Source organism: Mugil cephalus, chromosome 6, assembly GCF_022458985.1.
Source record: "Mugil cephalus isolate CIBA_MC_2020 chromosome 6, CIBA_Mcephalus_1.1, whole genome shotgun sequence".
In the NCBI taxonomy this organism is placed as follows: Eukaryota; Metazoa; Chordata; class Actinopteri; order Mugiliformes; family Mugilidae; genus Mugil; species Mugil cephalus.
In genome coordinates this window covers 25,662,722-25,688,751 of record NC_061775.1, presented here as the reverse complement: position 1 = coordinate 25,688,751, position 26,030 = coordinate 25,662,722, and the positions used below count along the sequence as shown (strand labels likewise).

The window sequence follows — 26,030 nt, the reverse complement described above, 5'->3', positions numbered from 1 at the left end:
CCAATAAACCTTGGGTTCAGGTTAATTCCAAGAAGACCTAATTAGGAAGAAGCTATTTACTATATTCTGCCACTAATTGGCTAATTGGCACACGTATTGTTGGGTATGATTAAACTTCCATTGGATTGAGATGACTGATGATGGAAAAGCAGCTGTGTTATTTATCTGCAAAAGGTTGCCAACACCCACTTTGAGCGTAACATTAATGGAAATCCATGTGGTTTGGTTTTATTTGTCTATAGCCACAAAAACAACTTTTAAATATGTGGCACTGATAGCTTTAAGTAATCTGCTTGTCTGAAAACCTACAGATGAGGACGCATCAACAACTTTCAGTTATTCTATGGACTCAGTGGAGGAGGATCTTGGCCATACTATCGAACATCCTGGGTATCTCCTTCCAGGATCCTGAGTGGAAGACGGACCACTTCCACTTCTTAGCTCTGCTCCACGTCTGAAGGACCAGAGACACCAGCTGGACAAAAATAACTCTGTATCTCAGGGAATGTACCTATTTTATCTTTTCATTCTGTGCAATAATTTTGGTGTTTTCTCAAGTGCCATGTTTATATTTCTCAGGTCTTTTTCTAACTCGCTGACATTGGCGTTTCGGTGGAATTTTTGTATTCTTATGAGCAATCGTCCTATTGGAGTGGACATTATTCATTCATGATATTCATGAAGGTCCATAGTGTAGTTGGTTTGTTACTCAGGCTCGGTACACAGACTCTAAGTATTTTTTGTACCCTTAAAAAATTCACTTTTATTTTATTCCTCTTACTTTTATTCAATTCTTATGTAACTTTTGGCATAATCTTGGCGTGCCACTAAAACACCTACATTTTCCCCACAAGGAATTCTTCTTCTCTTTTCTTCTTGTGGCATCAGTATTTAGTAATCTGGACACGACTGTGGTGTTGTTGCAGCCCAAGGTCTCTGCAGCTTCAACTCTCAGTTTAAGGGAAACCAAAACTAAACACAACTGCTTCAGGGTCGGGGATTTACCGAGTGTGCTGGTTCAGAAAGGGAGGTTTGTGTTGCGTGTATGTACATGTTTGTGATGGTTGACAACTTTGTGGCTTTAAAAAAGGCCAGTTTGATGTGTGTGGGCTGGCATATGTTCTTGATCCAGGGGATTCTTGGTGAAGTCCTTCACTTAGTCTGCTGGTTGTTGCCCTGAGGCACTTGTTTGCCCTACTTGTCTGCTGTTGTCGTAACGAGCAGCGTTAACGGTATTACACAATGTCAAAGATCAGATATCAGACAGATCAAGGCATTTTCTAACAGATTGGTATCGGCTTTGAAAAAAATCAAGTACAAAAAAAAATAATAATAAACTGATCCTTGGTTTTAATGCAGGGAGTCTCGCAGCTAAACTGTCTGGTTTTGATCTTGATTTGAAGGATCTGATATCAATTGATAAAATCTTTGCATCAATCTTTTAAATACACGCCGTTTCCTGCATCTTCTTTTTAGATATCTTTCTGCAGTTTCGCAACACTGGTTCACGCTACAAATCTCCTAAGACCATGCAACAAGATTAGTGCACGTGTTGCTGGGTATGACGTTAGTATTACGACAGAGAAGAGCTGCACAAAAGAAAAGACATATGAAAGATGTGAAATGTAAACTGGAAATAGTTTTAGTTTTAATTACAACTGTTTTGAAACTGAAATATGTCTAAATGAACTGATATTGAATCAAACTGAAAAAGCGAAGCCGGATCCTTGCTTTTAAAGAGCACGACTTGCAGCGTGATAGAGCTAAACTGTCTGCAGTGTGGAAATATTTTAATTGGAAAGCAGTCCTCTTGTGATGTCTGCAATATGGGGAATTGTTGCGAGGCGGTAAAAAACTCCAGTTAATAAATCCAAGTGTCTAATGACTCGTGAACATCCAGTCTTTCTGCAGATGCATGGATAAATAACAAGAAGCAGATGGGAGTGTGGAAAAAAGAAATCAAGGAGACAATTCCTCTGACATAATTGAATCTCGTCTCTTGTGCAAATTGCAGCAGCATAAACCTTCCTCAAACTGGGTATTTTTCTACCAGGAAATAAGATATTACATTAGCGTTGCACTCCATGCCGCTGCTGCTCGCTATGTGTGACTTGGGCCATAACTCCATTCGAATTACGTCCGGCACATTTCTAATGACAGTCATGATTCTTTTGTGATAGCCTAATATGAAAAAGCCCCCCTGAAGACTACTGCTGATGGCGGCCACAGAATCTCTGATAGATTCTGTAGCAAACTCAATGAGCTTTACTTTGCCCGAGAACAAAATGTTCAGCGGCCGCACTGTGAATCATTTCTGTGATTTGACAACTGTCAACGGACTAGAGGGGCCACAATAAACTCATCAAAACCAAGTAATGCATATCAAGAGCAAAGAACCACACACCCATAATCACCATGCTAAGTAATATCTGGAAGGCAGAAAACCAAGCTACAAATGTTCAACTCAAACGTAAAGACCACTCTGCTCTACAGTACTGACCCAACAACATCTCTAACGCCAACCTGTGGGAACTCGCCAAACAAGACACAATAGAAATTCAAATCCGGAGGAGGAAATGGAAGAGGATGGGTCACACACAATCACAAAAAAAGGCGTTGACATGGAGCCCACAGGGGAAGAGGCAGACTGAGAACCACCTGGAGAAGAATCACAGAACAGGAAATGGACCGTTTGGAGCGTAGGGCTTCGTCCATGGCCTATGTTCCTCTGGGAACTTACTTAAAGGTCTGGTCACTCAGCAGCGCTAATGATCCTCATACTCATCAGACGGGAATTAATACAAGTGGCCTGATGTCAGCGACTGCTCTGATTCAAACAGTCAAAAGGCAAAAACAGCCGACAATGAACCGACACGATGACGAACACACTCCGCTCAGACGGGATCCAGTAAACAATCCTTTACTCATCCGCTTCAAATGTCATTTTTTAAATGAGGAACAAGACGTGTGACTTCATCGCTACAGCTCTTTCCACTAGGATCACCTTTGACTCATGCTTTGTAAGGAGACATTTCGCTGGCTTTGATTTTATTCATTTTAGACACTTTTTTAGGTGAATAAAGTTCATTTTAACTCATAGAAGAAGTTTTTGAAAGAAGTGATAAGTCTTTTTAGATAATTAAGATTTATTTGCGGAAGCTTTTAATGATTTATCAGCTGTGTGAGCAGATGGATTTCAGAAAACTATCTTGCAGTGTGAGCAGTTAGTTTATTTCCCACGATGCTGCGATAAAACGTCCAAAGAAATTAAAACAAAAATTGCTGTCGAAATATGTTTGATCCAATTTTGGATTGAGGTGTTTTGGCTTCTGGAAAGATTTTCCTTTTTCACAAAAGCACATCCTGCTATGAATTAGGAAATAAAACTGTATTTGTATTTTAAATGATTTGTATCATTAAAACGAAACGAAACAAAGCGACAGGGATCTCTTCTTTTCTCCATTATTGCTTGGTTGTCCCATTTAATTATGATTCGCTGTGATTGCAATCACTACCTACTACGGTCATTTCCCTCACAACCCGTCTATAAACTTAACTGAGTATTATTAGTGTGCTTTTTCTTTTTTTATTGCATCTCTGGAAAAAACTGCCTTTAAGCACCGCTGCCGGTGCCGATGTTGCACACGAGGTGGTGGACACCATCAGAGGCGGTAAGCCCCGCGGCTCCGGCAAGAAAGAAGCTGAAGATTAAAAGGAATGCACAAAAGAAATATGCAGAGCTTTAAGCTAAATCCTCCCAAATGATTCAGGCACACAGGGTCCAGCCACTATGCATCTAAAAATATAATAAAAAAACCCCACACAGGAGCATTTAAAACAGCCCGGGGTCTTTGATGTGCATTTTCCTCCCTGCATTTAAAAAAGCCAGATATGAATATGTATCATATCGGCCTATGGAGCATATTATTCAGAATTAATACCATAAAGGTTCCGAAGGCACCGTGTTATCAGACATGGGGATGTTGCCCCGACTGAAAGGAAGAATTCTAATTTACACTTGGACGATTATGAGGCTGATAACAACCCTAAGTCCTTCCCGCTGTAAATTTTATAGACTAATCTGTCTTTTATGCTGCAGCCAGACAGCATGGGGTTACTTTTCAAATAGAATTCTGACACAGGACGCTGGATGTTAAGACATTTATAATCTCTTTGCATATTTGCAACTGTTTAACTTCCAGTGAAAAATAAGTAAAAAAAGGAAACCAACGTCACAACGCCGCCTCGGCTGTTTGGTTAAGAAGCGACCGACGGGAAGGACGGAGAAGAAACCCAGCGAGCATTCACTGATGAACGGGGTTGTTGCGATTATTAATTTCATTTTATCTGTGAAGGCCACCAGAGAACCTACGCACTGACCGATATTGACACTCTGTCTGGAGACTGACCGCTGCTCTGCTCTGCTCTGCCCCAGCTCAAGGTTTTTTTTTTTTCCACGGCGTCTCACGGCAAGAGACGAGACACTTCTCCTGAATTAACATTCTGGTGCGGCTGTGCATTCACAACCTTTATAAAATCCATACGAGCCGGGCGTTTGTTAAAATCTAATTTCAGGACAAAGATTATCTCAGAGAACCAGTTAAGCCCCATCCACACAGAAAACTATTTGTTCCTCGTCCATCTATTTTTCAGGAGGTTCCAAGTTCTGGTTGCCTAGGTAACCCTCTTGTATACACCGATCAGCCACAACATTATGACCACTGACAGGAGAAGTAAATAACATTGAAACCGTCTTGTGGCAATTCAGTGTTCTGCTGGGAAACTTCTGGAGCCGGTATTCATTAGTGGGGATGTTTTTTAGACACGTAGCACCCACCTAGACCAGACCAGACCAGACACCCCCACCCCATAGCAATGACACTCTTTGATGGCAGCAGGATCCAGCCTGATACAGGTAAACACAGAAACACGCTTTAAGAGTCACAACTGTTTAGGAGGAACAAGGGAAACCTGCAAATTATTAGGGAGGTGGTCATAATGTTATGACTGACCGGTGGATTTGTGAAAAAGTAGTAGTTAAAGAACCTAACCACCGAATCCAAGACTCTTCTCACTGCTAAAGTCTAAGATCAGCATGAACCAAACACACCCGGTGAAATGAGAAGATAGAAATGAAACAATTCAAACTCAACGTGAGCATCTGCTAAGTGTTTCATTAACACATGCTTCACTGCACCCCGGAATTCATTTCAGTTTTGCGTGAAAGAGTCGAGGAGAAAACGCGTTTCTGCTTCTGGTAACAACGAACGGTAAAGAAAAGATATTGTGCCACATACTGCATGATGAATGACTGCTTATAGAAACAGCCTCCACTTCAACTGATAGCAAAATCAGTATCCTGAAAGGTTTCACAACCCCGCACACTTCTGCACCAAAGAAGATTGTGAAACATGAAACGTCTCGAGAGCAGAGGTGCCAAATACTTCATATCTGAGGCCGCTGTTCGGACCGTCGTCTGGTAACTATGTTGAGGTGAAAAGATGAGAATCTGTCAGACTCCGTTCGGCAGATGACAGCGACTGATGGATGAGCCTCACTCCCTGCACTCTGCTCCACGCTGCACAGCCTCCTCCTGTGGGTGGAGGGGTGGGGCTGTGGAGATGTTTGTGACTGCAATATTTAAAAAAACAACAAAAAAAAAAACAAGCGAAGGCATCTCGAACCGAACAAAATCTTTCAAAATTCCTAAGCTCGGAGATGCTTACACAAACAGCCGGGCAAAATTCATCTTTCTGACAGAATCCTTTCCAAAGCCAGAACCCCCGACCGTGCTCCTGGATGCACTTCTGAGACGGGCCCGCATGGGAGTGTGTGTGTGTGTGTGTGTGTGTGTGTGTGTGTGAAGGGTAAAGAGAGAGGGATAAAGTATTGGATGTAGAATATCCAGAGCGGTCCTGGCGGATTCCTCACTAGCTGAAATGATCTTGTATTTATACAGTGCTTTTCTGCCTGAAGGTTACACAAAGCGCGTTAAGAGTCACATCGATGCATCTAACCGCTCTTTCATGCAAGTGTGCGTTCAATGTCTCGCTGAAGGACATGGACCACGTGCACCCGTGGACAACGTGCTCTACCTACCTCATGAACTTCCTGATGCATCGATTGCAGGACGTCAGAGTCGACTGAAACCCTGTTCATACCACCCATCGCGTAGTTAAGTTTGTCGATGATGGAGGTGGATCGTGTGGCCGAGAGGTGCCAGGTACGTAACTCCACCAAAACAAACGAGGTGATGATAGACTTCCAAAGAACCAAGGAACAAAAGGCTACTGAACGTCTGGAGAACTTGAACTTCCTCTGAGTCACCTGGTCAAACTACTCCACGATATCTACCGGAGCACAGTGGAGAGCATCCTGACGAATCTGGTCTGGGATACCATCTACGCAAACAAAGTTATCTATAAGCTAAAAGTAACATCGCAGCCTCTTTGCCATAGAAAGAGACACAAACACAAACAAGAACTGCACCACATCTGGTGGCATCCAGTTATGTTAGATCTTTATTTCACCTGCTTGTCTTGTTTGTGTTTTCTCGTTGCTGTTTAGAGAGGAGCGCTATACCATGTTTAATGATCATAAAGTTCATTCATACGTTCGATCATTCACCCACTGATCCGCTACATTTTATTCATGCACTCTCTCCTTGTCTCACCAAACTTTAATGTCACAACATGTACGAGTGTCTTTGAGAAACAGACATAACAGTGCAGACACCTCAGACTGACGCTTTCGTCAGCAAATCTGTCTGAGCCGCCGAGAGCTGACAAGCTGAGAGCCGCTGTGTCCGCTGGGACGGCAACGAGGCTGGAGAACGAGTTCAAAGGAGGTGGAACAGACCACAGGTACGTCAACCTCGACACTCTCTCTGTCATACACACAGACAAATCCTGGTATTCTCAGGACATCTCGACATAAATTCTGTCTCGCTTATTGTCAGCACAAACCTAATCCTAATAATAACAACAATAACAAATAACTGGTTTTATATAGTGCTTTTCCATTTTAGATGCTCAAAGCGCTTATAATTATATATAAAAAATATAAAAAGTTCTAATCAACCACAGATTTTGAGACCCACCTGCGGACCAGGATGCAGCCTGACACAGACACACGCACAAAAACGCTCCAGGAACAACTAAAAAAAAAAAAAAAACATGAAGAACAGAACAACATGTTGACCTGGCCTCCAAATTCACTAGATCCCAAACTGATCAAGTATCTGTGGGAGGATCCACCGACGCAACAATATCAGACACTAAACACTGTTTTTTTTGTTTCGCCTCTTTCTACTTTGAAACGTCGGCGCAGTCCATAGAAGAAGCCAGAAGACGTTCGTGAGCCTTCGTCAGAGGATTTTCCTCCAGGAAAGTTTGGTTTGTGTCCCGTGTGAGACCATTATTTGAAGTTTTCTTCTTTATTTCTTTTGGATTTTATTTGTTATAAAAAAAAAGAACAAAACTTGGTTGAAAATGTGAACGACTTGACTTGCTCTGTCCAAGAATAATAAATAATGTAAGATCAAGACCTCTAAAAAAAAAAAAAAAAAAAAAAAAAAAAAAACATCTGAGGAATCTAAAGCAACAGTGGAACATCAGAGGAACATGCCTTGGAAATACCAGACCAAACCCGGGATTTGGGCCGACGTCTATCTTTAATCTGACTCGCATTTCAGGTTTTAATGGAAACAAAATGCTAACTCACTCCAAACACACAGACTGAAGAGACATGTTGAACCCATGCTAGGTCCCAATTACCCTTGGAAACAAATCTATTATTTGTGTTCTGTGTTCAGCTAAAAATGGCCAAGCAGAGAGTGCTAGAAAGAACTAAACTCATCCATCTGTGCTTTATCTATTACCGATTATTCTTATTATTGGTCAAGAGGTGAGGTACATCCTGCACAGGTCAACATTCAAATTCACGTGCAGATTTATGGCCAATTTAGCACGATTTTGGAATGGGGACGGAAACCAGAGGACCTGGAGAAAATAAAGCCCCAACGGGCCAAGACTGTATAGAGATAGACAATGGAACAGCTCCTCAAAAGTGAAGCTAAAGCAAGTAGAGCTCCCCCTGGTGTCTGGCTGCAGTACAGGTTTCAAGCTCCACCTCCTCCATGTTAGTGGATGGGACTTAAAAATACAAAACTTTACGAAAACGTAGGGTTGGCGTTACCTCTAACATTTTTCAAGGATGGTTTCTGACATTTTAGGTAGCTGATGCATGCTCATGTGACATTATCTTGGATAAATTTGATTTTAGTTAGTTATTTCAGGCTATACAAACAGGGTGTAACATACAAAGTCGCAAGATGGCGCTGTCCATACCCCATAAAATATCCTAAAATATCGCCAATTCGGCCAATGCAAGGAAGTGGGGACACATTGTCCATATTTATGTACAGTCTATCGATCATAGAGTTTAAACCAGACTTCAAATATTCAACAGAGTGACAAGGTGAATGAAACTAACAGCATCTCAGGAAAACATCATGGAGCTGCCAGTGATCCCACCTTCACCACCACAGAGGAAGAGCAGGGCCACAACTCAGACTGTTGTAGATGTGTATGAAGCTTGACAGAACAGAAAACTGCAGAAAACACATTGTCAGGTGACACACTATGTTTTTTTGTAAGAGATGCTGCACTGACGCTTTAGAAAGAAACAGTGTTCCAAAAATATTTTGAAAATGTTTTCAGGACTTATTTTCACTGCTTCCCTCATTCCTTGTTTGCATTATTAAAATTAAATTAATTTCTCTTTTTTTGTTCCAAAGTGCAATGATCTAAACTTAGATTTGCATGTGTTGTTGATTCCATCTCCGCCTAATTTAGTTTCCACCTCCGCACACATTACCTGCTTTCAGAGAATAATGTTCACACATCAACATTTCCTAATAACTATTTTACACTTTTTGTGAAACCTCTTCAGAAAACTTCTCATCAACATCCTTCTTTCTCCAACAATGGCAGAGACGGAAACAAAAGATTCTCATTTCCTGAGCCGCCACAGTGTGTTTAGTCAAGTCTGGATTAAAATTCATTTGGGAACGAGGCCCAATGAGACGTGAGGATTTAAGTCATTAGAATAAGTATTAAAAAAAAAGCATTTCAAGATGAGGTAAAGCAATTGATAAAAGTAAAGCTCGTAGGCATCTTACCTGTAAATGGGATCCTGCATCACCATCATTTTGCTCTCATCCCATGTCCACTCCTTCTTCTGCGGAAATAAAGAGGAAAACTGTAAAATTATTACAGTTTAACATTAAGTCCTTGCAGAAATATCTGAGCTCGGCCTGCAGATATTATTATATCATCTTCTTTTAAAGCGTTTATGTACATTCCTTCCTCTTTCCTTTTGTTCGTCCGTTCGATTAAATCTGCCTTTCAGTTTAATGTCACAATCAAAATGTCAACACACAAGCACACGGGAATTATTCATATTGATTTCTGTCTCCATGGAGCGCTTTGTTGACCCAGTCTTTCAGTCTTTCTGGTCTTTCATTGCCTCCGCAGTTCTCAGATGTAAATAGATCGCCGACCGCCACGTTTGACATTTCAGCTTCCGGGGGCCAAACGAGACGGAGGCAGAACGTCCATGTATCGACTCGCCTTCGGTCCAAGCCTCCCAATTAATTTGCAATAAAATGATGATACCTTTAATGTATGCATAATTTCTTTTTTTTCTTTTTTTTTTTAAAGGATGTCATACACATTGCTCCTGTCGTATAAGCTCGTTTTTGGTTTGTTTTCAGAGACGGCTGATCCATGGATCCAAAAATATGGTGCGTTTCACTTCTTTACTTCAGCTTGAAAAGCACAAGGTGAGAGGGATGAAAACATCTGCACAGAGAGGTTCAGACAGGCTTTTAGATCCATAAGTGCCTGGCGGAATAAACGCCTTCTTCCTCCCGTCCAGACATCTTAATTAAGCCTCCTAACGAGGCGCTAATGTAAATCTGACATGTGCATCTAGAGCGAGAAGAAGTCAATACAGCTCATTTTGTTCAGTGCAGCGCATCCGGCAGAGAAATCCCACAAATATCTAAACGTGACACTTTTACTTCAGAGTAGCTGACGGAATCCCACACGCAGCAATTACACGACTGCAGCACTAAAACTGAACCACTGTGGTGAATAAGTGGTGAAGAAGTGCCGAACGGTGAAGGCAACTTGATTGACTTCTGCAGGATTTAATGAGACATGAAAACAACCCACCACTTAAGAAACAATGAAGTGTGTCTTCTAAGACGACAATAGGCCGAGGAAATGTAGATACTTCCACAGTCAGCTGATATCAGTAGGTTTCTGAGCTGCCTCGTCTCAGTGCAAACACACAGTTTCAACTTAAATGCAGTAAAAGACCTTGGTGCAGCATATGCAATTTGCTAGAATGGAGCAGCAATCACAGACCTAACATGGAGCTGAATAGTCGACATTATGATCATTCAACACATCTGTCTAACAAAGCTTCTTGAAACCTTGAAAAAATAAAATAAATGCCTTCACGTGTGAATTGGATGAAAAGGTAAAATATCGGTGAGGGCAACTGACATCATACTAAAGAATCCTAACTTTAAATCCTCCCACTCCACGCCCTCCTCCACTTTATTCATGCTTTTCCTTTACGCTCTTTTTTTTTCCTCCTCTTTGAAATTCCTCAGCTCTTTTCATTTCCTGCTGCTTCACCGGATTCGATCCCGCCTCTCGCAGCCCTTTGTCCCCTCGAGCAACGTCTCCATTCTTACGCCCGCCTGCTGTCTAATTATGAGGAGGATCGATCATCACATACTGCTTCGAGAATGCAGGAAATCACCTAAAGCGCTTCTTCTGAACGGTGGAGACCCGACGCCATTGGATGTTACAGATAATCTCTTATCAACGGACACAGCAGGAAGAATCACAGACTTTCCTGTTACGACTGTTGTCATATTAATATTTTTCTGGTACGAGTGTGTGCTCCCTGTTTATTTTCCTATCTGTGTATGCAAATATGTGTGTGTTATACCAGTGAATACACTGGATTGGCTGGTGTTTCCCCCAATTTCCTGCCAATTGGATAATCACCTCCGAGATGGCGACAGTCAGCGAGCTCCTCATCCTCCCCAGCTCCCAACCGACCTCTTTTGGATTTGATTTATGGTGTAAGGGCAGTAGTGATCTGACATTTTTGTTAACTCCCTTTTCTCCTGCTTTTTGATTTGTTGAGGCAGATAAGTCTTTTGTCTTTAGTTACGTCCTGTTTTAGGTTCGACTTTGGTCATTTTTCAGTTCGTTTTGTTTGTTATTTTGGCCTGAGTTCACTCTGAAGCTGAATTGTGATTTATGTATTTCTTTACCTTGGAAATAAACCCTTATCCTTGTGGCTACTCGGGGAAAATGGGCCATTTTTTGTGTTACATCCCAAACCTCTAGACTGGCTGTAACGCTGTTGTTACTTGAAGCAGCCACAGGATCCGGCGGCAGCTCACTTTCTTTCCGTTTCAAAGAAGACGGAGTAATCTTTAGCTTCTAGGACACTCAACTACCATGACATAGCGATGTAGCTAAAGCTAAAGCTGGATGTAGACAACAACCACATGCTTGTGAGGCTAGACAAGAGCTAATAAATATAAAGGGGAAGGGCTTAAGATTTGTCAGCACTGGCTATATTCATAAAAAAAAAAAAGGACACATAACAGTTAAAATGTTATACGGTAGTAGCACACAATTGCATGACCAGCAATGTAGAAGAAATTAGATAAGTGGACATACAAGAAACTGTTTTTGGCACCACTACTTGTCCCAGAGGCTGCTCCTTGGACTTAGTTGCTTTCCAAGTAGAGACTGACTGATATGGATTGTTTTTTTAGGGCCGATACCAATATTATTTACATCAGCCTCGGCTGATATGAGCTGCCGATTTTTCTGAGCCGATATTTGGAGCCGATACTGCTTCTTCTCCCTCCATTTACATGATACAATGATAACAAATGTCACAAGTCTCACTTTAACCAAAACACATAAACACTTATTGAACTCAAAGAATATTGCATGCATACAAAATAAACAGGTAGAGCACAAGCATTTTCCAGCTTCCAGCTGCACACACTGATAGTGGGAAAGGGGCAATGTATGGGCTGCATGGGTATTAAGTATAATATTATTAACAACAGCCTGTAGAATTTTAGTCATCAAAACAGACGTCAGCTCATCTGATTTCAAATCAGATTTTTAAAACCCAATGGAAAAACAAGCAAGGTGGAGAAAAGTTCACTCACTTTTTTCTTTTTCCTCAGGTTGACCTTCACGCCATCTACAGACACCACGATGTTGACTTTCTTCTTCTTGATGTTTTTCACCTTGAACTCATACTGCAGAGAGAAGACACACAGAGACATTAATATTTTGGAGGGGGGGGGGAGGTTACGGAGGACAGTGGCTTTGTCACATCCTCTCAAATAACATTTGTCAGGATGTGTGGATGGGTCAGCGTGAGATGAGTCACGTCTAGAGGCCAAAAAACAAAAGAGACCCCAGAGCACAAGAAAACAATCAGAATACGAAGGTTATCTTTAACATTTACAAAATGAACCAGCAGAGCCCACCAGAAAGCATTTTATGCAAATGTTTCTGAAAGATTTGGCCTAAACAAAACAAGAATTTGCATCCACTTGGGTTTAATCATTTAAACCCACATGCACCATTTATTAATGCTGCCTTAGAACGCAACGCGTGTCATCACAATCTTTGGCATGCAAGTGGCATCATCAGCCGTAAGCCGTGAGAACCCCGCTGCTAGGCAACTGGTGGAGTCCAGAGGCCACTGAAGCTAATAATTTAGCAAGCTCACGACTGGGTAACTCAATGCAGTGAATGCAGATGCACAACGAAAGTATAAGGGATGGTTGAGAATATTAACATCTTCTGAAGATATAAAGTTATAAAGACAACCCTACAAGTTGCAAAATATTAACTTAACGTCTGCCATTCTGAAACCATTGGGTTTTTAGATGGAGCTGACCTGGGTACTCCACAATCTGAGCCACAATTCATATGACATAAGAGTCTGAACAACTATGATGGTGCCATTTCTCAATCGAACGATTCAGTATTAATCAATACTGTATGGAACAACATTGTTTTCTTGTCAAATAACATCCAGGATAGAAAATGGATCAAATGGAGACAGATAAATAGTTTGTTGTGTTACCGCAGCAGAACACAGGGGAAGACAAAACTTAAGAAACAGTGTTAAATATTTGCGCTATAAAAAATGTAGCTAATATAAACACGTGAAAACTACAAAATAAGATATACACTGATTAGATAATATCAGATAACACTATGACCATCTTCCCAATATAGTGTCGGCTTCTGTGGATCTTCCCACAGATACTTCACCAGTTTGGGATCTAGTGAATCTGGAGGCCAGGTCAACACCTTGTGTTTTTTTTTTTTTGCTGCCATCATGGAGTGTCATTGCTATGGGGTGGGGGTGTCTGGTCTGGTCTAGGTGGGCGTCACATGTCTAAGAAACATCCACACCAATTAATACCAGATTCAAAAGTTTCCCAGCAGAACGCGGAATTGTCAGGTGATTGATGTTATTTACTACTCGGTTATAACTGTTTATAAATCAAATTTAGATCCCAAAATTAAACTACAAGAAAGAGCAACATGACTAATATATAAAGTAGGTTATTTAGAGTCAACTAAGGGATTATTTATTGAATGTGTCACATTAGAATTCTTGGATATGGTTCAATTAAAAATATTAGAAATCATTTTTTCTCCACCAGACGCCTATACTCCACCTCCTCCATCTACATTACACCCCACTGCACTACCATAGGACTTGTATGGTCGTAGTCAGGCACAAAGGGTTCATGCAAAGACCCATGCAGCCAGGTGATGCCTCCACCCGTTGGTATATTATGGGATGGGGATGGAATAAAGTTTAACAGCACCACCTGACACAATAGCCTGGAGGGACGTTGGATCCAAGAACCGTCCACTAAGTGCTGGACCATCACAAACGCCTCAGAACATGAAGAACTTTCATGTAGCAGAGCGGTTCGAGCACATCTAATCCTCACATGCTGCACATTTGCCCAGATTTCTCAGGCGTTGATGCTTGTGGGAAATATGTTCAGAGCAAAGAAGTGAGAAATTGAATCGTAACAGCATAAGAAAACAGAGAGCCAAGTTAGAGAAGGCTGTTTACCAGCTCACTGATGAGGGTTGAGCTGCTTCAGCAAATATTTAACTTGTCGTCACAAGTTTATTTGTTTTTTGAACAACGACTTCCAACTTCCTCAGCCTCTAAAAGTCATCTCGCGCTGTCGCATTTCTTAGAGCCTGAGCGGGAGCTGGCGATCACATCTGAAAGTCGAACTCGTGTTCTCGCAACTTCATGCTGTCAAGTCTCGTCAATATTCCTGCTTTTACATCCGTCAGCGCCTCCATCAGGAGATTGTTCTCTCACGCTGGGCTCACTTAATATCGATTTTATTATTGGTTTTCTCTAATTTAGTTCCATTTCTCTGGTAAGAAAGACGTCAGCAGTGAAGGAATACATGCCCTTTCAGGTTTCTAATTGAGTCTGATGAAGATAGAGAGGAACTAGAATTGAATCAGGCCGCAGACTAAATTAAAAACTACTTAAAATCTCCTTGGCTGCACGCTGACAAGACCACTTAAAGTGTCCGAAGGGTCAAAGAATAACAGAAGAGGAAGTTGAGGAGCTTTAACAAAGGTGTAAGAGTGTTCGTGGGCTAGTTTGCCAAGTGTTTTATGAGTTATCTACAATTTCCCGTATCTCCATAGCCAAGAGCCTCCTACATGAAATGCATTTTTGTCAACCAGTCAACAGAAAAATAATCCACAGCGAATCAAATTCGTTAGACAAATGAATACTGAATGCTGCTTTATATATCAGCTTCCACAAACACCAATGTGAAGGGTAATAATATTTTATGAGGCAATTTTGTACTATCAAGTGCACAGGGTTCATTAAATTGAAGATTTATTAAGCAGGAAAAAAAAAACATTACAGCACAAACTGTGATGCTTTTTGGTTTTTGTACATAATTACACTCTCCCTACTGAGGAGGAGGATTTAATTGTTGTCTTCACACTGCCAGGCTGTAATAATGATGCTTTACCCAACGTCATTCTGAAATGGTGCAGATGTGCACACATTTCTACAGATACGTACAAAAAAATCTAGTTAAACTATCAACAAATCAAAGCTTAGCCTTCAGGATTGAGAACAAGAAGACAAAAAAGGATAAGAGCAACAAACATCCATCCATCAATTATCCTCAATGCAAAGCTGCTACCAGAAATAAAGACTCTTAGAGTCAGTAAAGCTCAACAAAATGCAAATGCAAATGGCAGCAGATCCACAAGTGAAGTTGCTCAAATTAACACATGGATTCCAACATAAATAACACATTTCTATCCAGCAGCAGTGGATATTTTAAGGTGATTAAAACGATCAGCATTTACCTATGTGCAGGTGAAATATAAAACATATTTGCTCCGAATCTAATCAAATATTTGAGGTGCCCAAACTCAGCTGTACGAAAAGTGATGTAATCACAGTTATCACAAGGCAGATATCCCAGATTCTTGTCTGAAAGTCCTCACACCAACCACCCTCTGAAAACAGACTTTCATCTACTGTGGTCTTTTCTAGTCTTCTCTAATCTTATGTGGAACTTCCTATGTTATGGTTGATAGGTTAAAACTGAAAATGGGTAATTCTTCTAAAGGCTCCCATCGTTAGCCCTGTTAGTACCATTAGCTTTCTTGCCTCCTTCTTTCTTACCTTTAGACTCTATTACTGCGTTTCCTCCTCCGCTTGTCTTTGTTTGACCATGAATCCATTTTGTCACCTCCTTAACGCGATGATATACACTGATCAGCCATAACATTAAAGCCACCCAGCGGAGAGGTGAATAACATCGACCGTCCTGGGACAATTCATTGTTCTGCTGTCTGCACCCCATAGTAATGACACTCTTTAACGCAGACACACACACAGAAAAACGCTTTGGCAACAATTCAACTAAAAAAAAAATGATGAACAGCTCAAAGTGTTGACCTGGAATCCAAATTCACCAGATCCCAAACTGTTTAGGTTTGTTGGCCCCTCCCCTCAACAAATAGGGCCCAGAGGTCCTCCACTAACAATATTCTGTTGGCAGACACCACAGCACAACCTCACAAGACCCATTTCCATTCTCTGTTTAGGAGACACAAGGGAGACCACATAAAAATAAGGTCATCATTTTATGACTGATTTGTGTAATGTTGCCCAGTGGATAAGTAGCGCAGGTGAATGCAACAATGACCTCGATTTAAAATGTCTTTTGATGCTTTTCTTCATATTTGGTTAAAAGTTTACACAACAACTTGTTGATACCATCAGCAAAGAACAAGATACAAACTTGAGTTCTTCACTTATCTCCTCAAATTTAAACACTTCAACCACGAGGTCTCAAAGTTCATGATGGTCCCAGTTTTACGGTTTTATGGACGTTGTTATGTGCTGCATACGTGACGTTTAAACACCTCATCACCCTGAGTACGCAGCATACGATGAGGGAAAGCACTTATCTCTAATAAGCACCGTTCCCATTCCTGTCCGATACGGCCTCCATCACTGAATCCACACCCTCTCCCCAGATAAAGCTCTGATATGATTTATAATATCCCTCCACATCTATCTGTATAATATGCATGCATGTAATTAAAAAACACTTGTACGGCAGAACCCTGCTGCACTTGAGGAATTGCTCAGGCATTTCATTTGACAACACCGGCAATTTATTCAGCAGCTCTACACCCAGGCAAGGTGCTGAGAATCTTTTAATGAGGGGAGATAACCGCCCTGGACGGCGTTTAGCTCGTTTAGGATAATCCCCAATGACTGCGTTAGACGGGCCTCCCGACATTCTTCCTAAAACGCCGTTGTATTCATCATTTTGACTGCAGCCATAAAACATTTGAAACAAGAGGACGTGGACAGAAGAAGTGAAAGCCTCTGCAGCGACAGACATTAAAAACATTTTTCTATTTATGAATGGCGCTGGCCTGTTGAACTTTTTCTGTTTAACCTGAAGTAGGCTTCTGTGTGTCTGTCATTCAAACAGCTGCTGCCGGGTTATAATTAGAGGCGCGTTTCATGATGCGAGCCACCAGTATTTCTGTTCAGGGTCTCGTGGAGTGGTTTCTTTGATGAGACGTACGTCTTTGTTTGACGGAGACGTTCCACGTATCACACATGGCTGAACTCCAAATGCTTCCATTTTTGTTTATTATTATTTTATTTTAGGCCAAAAAAACAAAATGAACAAGCTAATTCTGACAGTAGTTTAACCACTGGCTGCATGTAGAGGTGGACAAGCCCTCGCTGAAGTTTCCTAATGAGCAGTTTCGTAGCTCAGTGTTGGCGTATCCGTCCGCCACCTTGGCCATAGATGCTGTAACTTACGCACGTAGCTAGCCAACACTGCTGCGAGCCATTTATACTCGTGCGCTCGCCGGTCAAACACTAGTCAGTGTCTTTTTTTTGTTTCCACTTCCTGCTTCACTTTGAACAATGCCTAGCACAAAGTCATACGGATGTTTTTATCTCTGGAACTCCTCAGTTAACCTGACAATCAATTGAAAAAGCCCTTGGTATAGAATGCTAATGCTAATAGTTACATGTCTGGGGAGGTGTAGATCAGCTGTGGGGTTAGAGTCTGCGCTGTCGCCATAGCTACGTCATCAAATTGACACAGTTGCCTAAACCTCCTATAACTCTATAACTGTGCAAAACTTTTGGCCTTGATATAACTTAAACCAGTTTTAGTTTTAGATAAATGATCCCTCCGTACATTTGTCATAACTAGAGGAACAAAGACTAAAATTCATGCATTTCTACCAGGCTGTGAACAAGCTGTGGATGTCTTCACGTGGAGGTGTATTGGGACTGGAAATGTCCCAATCTGCATTTTTAAAATGATCAGATTGAGCCAAGTCCAATCTATTCTACGTGTTTAGCATCTACCATACACCAAAGCCAAGTGTTAGGGAAGGTAATCAAGCATATCTGCTGCGTGGAAGCACTTTTCAGAACCGGGAAGATATTGATGTTGGACAGTTTTATAATGTTGAGTCTATGCAGAATTTGTGATTTTAGTATTTGCTGTGACAGTGTGAATGTTCAGATTAAGCTCCACAGTACAGAGTTACTTATAAGAGCCAGTACATTGCTAGTTGTTTTTCTTTTTTTAAATCATTATTGTTATTGATTTTGCACAGCGAAAAAGTCTCTACAATTAAAGCTATAACATAAAATGAAAAGCTTTGAGGGAGAGCTTGGAGGCTGGTATTATTTTCTAAATGCACTGCGCTTTGATTCAACTGTCGAGCATAAAGCCTTACACTGGATTGATTTGGAAGTGTATTGTACGGTTGCACTGTTCAAGCAGGATGTCAGAGAATATGATATGAATTCTAACTTAACTCGGGGTCCATTTTTCCCTGAATCAGCCTTTGGTGATGTGATTACTCTCAGCCGAACAAACGTGGGTCACGTGATGATGAATGACCACCCAGCCCTCCATCCACTAACAAAGATGTGATTAAAAGCTTAACAAAAAAGACTAGGGAGTAAACCTAAAATAAGTTTTTTGTTTTGTTTGCAACAAAATACATTCAATATACTTAAAATCACAGAGAAACACTGAACTTGTCAGAAATGAACGGACATCACAGCCAAAACAGGAATCTGTTCTTGTGTGCGTGTGTCACAATAAACAGGAATGTTCAGATGTTTCGCGGCACAACATTATATTAGCACAAATGTAAACAAACTGAAATGAAATGAATGAAGTCCAAGAATAGGTTCATCCATCACAGGTGTAAGTCAGTCCAACATCTGCAGTCACAGTTTCCTGATAAACGGTTCGCTATTTTCTGAAAGTCTCTTACTTCCGTTTCCAGCATGATCAATCATTTTGACAATGTTGTCATCTTGGGAGGGAGGTGGTGAGGGGCAATGCTGCAGCTTCACATATCCATCACTCAATGCAACATTGTTACTTCCTGTTAGGAGTTATGGAGTTTTATTTTGAAAATACAATGTGCACTAAGTCCCTCCTGATGAATTTTGTTCAACCTCTTCATTTGCTTCTAGTTGCTGTTACAGGCTCTTATTTTGAAAGAGTAAATTGGTGATTTCATTTTGAAAATCTGTTAGGTAGTTAGGTTTTTTGTTTTCATTCCTGGCTTCTATAGGCCCCCATCCCATATTGTATACAATGTGATGTAATTTGAGGGGCGGGGTTTAGCTGGAGGCAAAACATCTCAAACACGCTAGCTTGTAAAATATTTTAGAGAATATACTAAAATACTCACTCCCCGAGACAATTTTAAAAAGTTGAGACTATATTCACCGACCCCTACACTCTCACTCAGGTTAATAAAGTCTCTTTTAGTCTGGTTTTTGGAGAAAAAAAAAAGTTTCTTGACAAACACATGAGCTTATTAGCAAGCTCGTAAAAATCTCTTGGTCTTCTGGTGTATAAGTGATTAATTTAGCTCGTTGAAAAAGTGTTTCTGAGCTGATAATGACGCTGCTTCTTCCAGCTTCTTCTCCATCTTCTTCCATATAAGCAACAACAATGGCACCGCGAGACAAACCATGCAAACACACGCAGCCAATTTGTTCCAGGCCGCTGCCTTTCAAGCAGCGAGGTTTCCTCCCCGGCCAGCCACAACCACGGCCCCTTCTCAATAACACGTCTACTCTGGAGAAAGGGACGAGGGATAAAGAGGGCTGTGAAGAATGATAGAGGCGAGAAGAAAAGGAGACAAAGACCGAGAAGAGAGGAGGAGGTGGAGGAGGAGGAGAGCCCTGGGGAGGGGAGGCGCCGCCGACGTATAGAGAGGATATGAAGTTTAATTAACAGCTCAGGCCGTTAAGCTCGCAATTACGCAAAATGAAAGTCAAGGTTTCTTAAGTGTGCAAATTGTCGTGTTGTCGTTAGGCGCCTGATGAAGTGAGAAGCGTACGTTTTAACCTTCACCGCCAGAATTTACAGCCGCACACTTGAGAATATTTTACGGCAGGTGCACTGGAAGACTCTCAACAATATATCAATTATACAGCAGCTACAGTATTTATTTTAAAGGTTCACGGCCTCCAAATGGACTCAGCTGTGTCATTTTACCATGTCAGATCTCTCAAAGACATAATGATGTGCAGCTGAAGTGTGTCGTATACCTTAAGGCGAACTGACACATGGTCGCTGGTTTATTCCAAAGGGTTTCATGCAGCTAACTGCGTACTACTTTACCAAACTTTACTTCCCGAATCATTTTATATGCTCATCAACACCAAGTTAGAGGTGAAGTTCCAGTTCAGTCCTGGTTTCACCTATATGTTTCTAATTCAGTGTATTTGATTACACAGCATTCGGGAACGTTGCACCATGAGAAACTGTTTCATACCAGACCATTTTCAATGTAGCGCTCCTGAACACACATGGTGCGACTGTGTAAATGCGAGGTGTGGTGAAGATGGAAAGGCCCAAAAAATAAAGCGATACAACGAGAAGAACAAGTCAAAAAAAAAGGTGCCGTCCCCGAAAATGGCCCCAATTTTAGCTTTTTATGAATGATAAAAAAAATGTTGCACGCTTACAACAGTTATTACGGTAGCCCGTTATGCTGCTATTGACATTACAGACATAGCAGTTTAAATATGTTTAAATATGACAACATAAATGTAACAGTAATTATCCCTGAGTCTTCATTTCATCTTGATAATATTGAATCTCCGAGCTGTTTATTGTGTTTATTTCCACATCAGACATGGAGCAATGAAAACCTGTTTTACTACATTTACTCATCATCACAGTAAAATAGTCCATCCTTAGTCAATCTACTGCATTAATTCCTCTCTCAACCGGTAGTAAATGCTGTGATACCATCATTAGGCCCAGCCCTCGGTTCAGTCAGGTGATTTTAGTTCCTCTTCTTCTCAGATTTCTGGCAGCTTTGACTCGAGCAAACCACCGTTAAAACAACAGACAACGAAGATGTTTTGGCTGCCGGGATGTGGTTTCAGTTTACGGCAGACGTAAGATAAATGATGGATGAAGCCGATACGGATCCATCATTTTAAAAATTCGTGCTGCAGCTCAGATACCGATCCCCTTGATACTGATCAGGACATCCCTAAGTGATAATACGGTTCAAGAGGAGGTCTGGGTAGATGGTGAGATCTTTAACGTTGAGTGGATCAGATCAGACATTTCTCTGGTGTGAAAACAAAGACAGAGTTTGAAGAGGCACTTTAACAGGTAGCAAATACACACCTGAGTATAGGTACATGTTAACCCTGAACCATTCAGTTCATTTAAACAAGGTTCATTTCTTCTGTTTTCTCAAAAAAGTGCAGAAAAACTATTACTTCAAAAGTGACGCACAAACCGAACCGTGATAAAACGTGTTCCTCTCACCGGTAACTACGAGACAATCAGCGTCTTAAATCACCCAGAAAGAAAGAAGAAGTCGACATCTCTACCACTTTTCCCCGAGGGGGGAAGCCGGAGGGACTGTCAGACAGAGGAAGGAGAAAGCCAACAATCAAAGCCGTTTAAGAGGATGAGCAGGTCGCTCTCTCTGCCGCTCTCTTCTTCACCAGCAGAAACTAGAGCACTCCTGCAGAGAGAAGCAGTGTCTTCTTTAGCTCAGTTTTACCCCCTACTTCACTGAAACCTTTAGGGGAGAAAAAAAAAGAAAGAAAATGAATTCTGTTTCTGTCCCTAGAGCTGAATTCTTGAGATTAAAAAAAAAATAAAAAATCTGATTTCAGTGCTCCATAAAAACAGGCCTCCAATCAGCTACAGTCTACGAGATGGTCGACATACCTCTAGTTCCTGGAAGCAAACTGATTTTAATCACTGATTTTAATCCCCTACAGGGTGGTGTGAGGCTGGGAGTTTGAGCTCAGGGCAAAACAACAACAACAACGACAAAAAAAACTCTGCAAACCCCTGAAATGGCAGAAAGAAGGAACGCTTCAGGAACAACTCAAAAAAACAGCTCCCGACCTACACAACATTCATAAGGTGGTCATAATGTTATGCCTGATTGGTGCATATTTTCACCTCTTGCAGTTAAATGCTTCCATTTCAAGATTATACAAAATTACATTTGTCTTTAAATTGCCTGTCATCCTCACATATTTACACCGGCCATTTAGACGCATTAGGTTTCATTCATACTCGCACATTTAGAGACGTCCCTCGTGCACATTCATAAATCTGAGCCACTTTCACAACTCCCCCGTTTAGAGGTGACTTCTCCATTTGTTCTTGGGAGTGATTTTAATTTATGATAATTAGAATTTTTACAAACTCGCATCTACAGGGTGGAACGAATAAGTTCCCCGTTGTCGTGATTATCTGCACAGCACGGCTCGACGGCTTCCTGCGCATTCTGTCGGCTAAAAGACGACTTTATAACGTTAACTGACGGGGACCGGATGAAATTAAAACGGCTCCTTCTGGAGTACAAATGTGAAATGTTCTGAATGTGAACGTATCATTGAAATTATACCATGATATGTTCACAATTGGGAAATAATATTGATATGGCAAAATATCGCGATATTTTTTCTTACGATATCGTATCGATTTTAAAAGAATCGTTCAATTGTGAACGACTTCTGCACCTACACCACCACTTTTTCTGTACCAGTGCAATAAATTGGATCGTTTATTATCACTGTCATCTGATGTACATATATACAACTTGTAATTGAAGGTGCATTTAAAGTTTCTCAGTGAACTATGTAAAATATTGCAATACATCGCAATATCATAATATCGCAATAATGTATCGTGACTAAAGTATCGTGATACGTATCGTATCGTTTTATTATACATTATTCTGGACTACAAAATCTCTTCAAAAGACAATAAAGTTCAATAAAACAGAGCAGCCCTACTGATCATGTTTGAAGAATAATTCATGATGTAAAAAAAAAAAAAAAAAACGGTACAGTAACACCATGTGAAATTAAATTCACAGAAGCCTTTGTAAATGCCACGCAACTTAAACATGAGTGAATCTGAAAAGTTAAGTCTTAAGAACACAGGAAGAAGAAGTTGATTGAAGATAATCATGTGGTTTTCCTGCTGCAGGAGCCTCAGCCAGCGTAGAGCAGCCGCTCATCTGTGCAGAGCTGCTGTGACATCTCCTGATTAGACCACGTCAACTCCCCGGAGACGCCATCTTTCCTCTCTTTTCTCCTTCTTCCTCTCACCTATCCATCAATCTCCTTGGATTGTTTTGTTTTCCCGTTGAGCCATAATCTTATCTTTGTACAGCTGCTCATTCTGGTGGAGTGGAGCGGAGTATGTTAATTTCCCTGAGCCTCGCCGCCCTGTCACTCTCTACTCCCGTTCCCAAGGCCACATTGATAGAGCATCTAGCCCCTCGTGGGCCGCTTCTCCCCGCTTGATCACATACTTTCCCCCTCGCACATTCTCTTCTTATCTTTTCTTCGCACATCATTTTGTTTTCTCTCCACAGACCGGTGGCTGATTCAATCTCGGGCAATGTTGTTTATGAAAAGGCGTTTCATTTTCCAAAACCATTTGTGTTTTAAGGCGCTACGGGGTCCATCACGTCTCATCAATCTCGTGGCGACGCCGAGGCAGCGGCGCTGAATCAAAGCCAAACTCCGAGAGCGAATGTGGGCCGGCATTCGGAAACACGCGCTTCACACCAAGATACAAATGGGCCTGTGCATTTTGCATCTGGAGCAATATTGTGCAAAAAAACGTGTCAGGGAAAGCCATTGGAAAATCACACGTTTGGAGTATTTCCTTTCAAATAAGGGGCAATAAAAAGAAAAAAACAGCTGCTGTGGAGAGTCAAATGCATCCGTTTGAGGGAGAGAAGGAAGATTGTATATCACATTTCAAGAACTCTTGGTCCTGCAATAAACAACATGAAAGATCCGTTTAATATCTGCAAACCTTCAACTTTAGCTCACGCATACATTTGCGAGTCTTCATGAGACCAAAGTAAACAATTTCATTTGTAACGAGTTGCTTAAATCAACAACAAAGTGAAAATAGGAAGCAACCCTTTTGTCATGCAAGCTCTGTAATGAACTGGTTTTCCTAGTTTGGTGGGAAAGAACTTGATTTTCATTCAAAGCTTTGGCATCAAGCTCATCCTGCAGGTTGTGTTGTGTTTTTCCTACGGCTCCTGAAAGCATCTCTCTCTCCCTTCCTGCACCTGGAGGAAACGACTACAGACGTAACGTGACCAAGCTTCACTTTATAAAATTTCTGGTTGAGTGAAATTCACTAATATTTGATTTAATCTTACTTGCCTTTGTCCATAGAAACCCATGTCTCAAAAGCACTATGTTTAGTATTAATGCACCGTAATCCAATATTGGTGTCATTACGGTAATTTAATGACGCACTGAAAAAAAAACGTATGTATGAATTGTTTTTAATAACTAGGATTCATTTTTATTGACCCTTTAAGAAAAAAAAAAGCTTGTAACTGTGAGTTACGGTAATTCAAATACCCCGTGCTAAAACAGATCACAAACTATACGTTCGGTTTTAAAGGGTTAAGACAGTTTACCATCCCACCCCCAAAAAACCTTGTAAACACTGAGTGTCTTATTAATGTTTTTGGGAAGAAACAGATGGCGATTCTGCATAATTCACAAACTGCACAGGAGAAAATAAAGACAGTGAAAACAAAAAGTCCGAATTTATGTCTTTTATGTGAGAACAGGATCCAAAGAGCTGATGAAAAAACCGTCGCTACCCAGAGTCAGTTCATTACGGAGTCTGACAGTTACAGAAGTGATGACTGGCAGTTGCTGCTGTTTTCTGCATCAACACCTGCTCAGTGAATCCATGAGCACTTTGGCAAACGGAGGAGCCGGTCTGGTCTCACATGAAACACATCCGCGAACACCATCCATTTAAAAAGACATCATCTCAACATCTGGACCGTCTCCAGCCGAGAGAAATGAACCTCTGGAGGAATGTCTGGTCCTCGGCCTTGATTAATCAGACTTTGGGCCTGTTTCCTGTTGCGTCTGATAAGAAGCCAGATAAATCTACATTCTCAGAAGCGTTAACGTACAGTTAAAGGCTCCTCTGTCGCTTTGTCACCGTCTCATCATGTTGGATTCTAGTTTCCATGTTTTTTTTGCCTCTTTCGTCTCCGTTACCTCCGAGGTCATGCACCTGTAACCCCCGATGAACGGAGTCATGGAGACGGGAAAAGCTTCAAGGGCTGCAGATGGTTATCGTCTAAAGAATGAGAGGCTCTCAGCTGAGAGAGCGAGAGATTCCTGTCCTCCCGATCAATACCCACCAGACTTAACGTCTAAAGACGACGATGCATCAGATTCTTTCAATAGAAACCTCTTCAGATCCGGTCCGTCTTCCAGCTTGTTGTTGTTGTAATGGGCGCATTATTGTGCAAAAATTGATCTCCGTGTTTGTGTTAAGCTGAACTGAAGATGCATTACGATGGATTTCACTTTCGACCCTCAAAGGCAAAACATCATTTTAGGTATTTTCAGTCGATGCATCCGTGTTCCTCATCAGCGTCTACTGTTCTTCACATCGTTTTTCCTCCACCTGCACCAGGAGGAGGGAGGAGGGAGGAGGGAGGTGATGAGTTACGGAGGCTTCTCTTTGCTTTATTGAACCATGTCAGAGGAGGAATCCCTCTCCTCCTCAAAAGGATAAAGTCAAACTCAATTTAGAGGCTGTTGGCGTATCGACAAATCGCTTCCAGCGCGCTTCCGCTTTAAGGAGCTCTGCTGTATCGAATCCGAAGCCGCTAATGACCATCGTCGGTTAGAGAGGTTGCGAGTTCCTTTTTTTTTTTTTTTTTTTAATATTACATTTCATTTGATGCCGAAGTTGTCGAAGGGAACTGGAACCGCGGATCGTGTCGAACCAGCGGTTATTA

At 41.3% G+C, this 26,030-nt stretch overlaps 1 protein-coding gene across 2 annotated transcripts in view; it reads right to left on the bottom strand.

Annotated features, from left to right (window-relative positions):
• The window catches only part of LOC125009051 (carboxyl-terminal PDZ ligand of neuronal nitric oxide synthase protein-like), a 205,493-nt gene that overhangs the window by 127,514 nt on the left and 51,949 nt on the right, over positions 1-26,030 (bottom strand). For both annotated transcript variants that reach the window (XM_047586582.1, XM_047586583.1), the window contains exons 3-4: positions 12,281-12,373; positions 9,182-9,240 (exon numbers count right to left, since the gene is read on the bottom strand). In XM_047586582.1, coding sequence (XP_047442538.1) covers positions 9,182-9,240; positions 12,281-12,373 — 152 coding nt within the window. The remainder of the gene's footprint in view (positions 1-9,181; positions 9,241-12,280; positions 12,374-26,030) is intronic.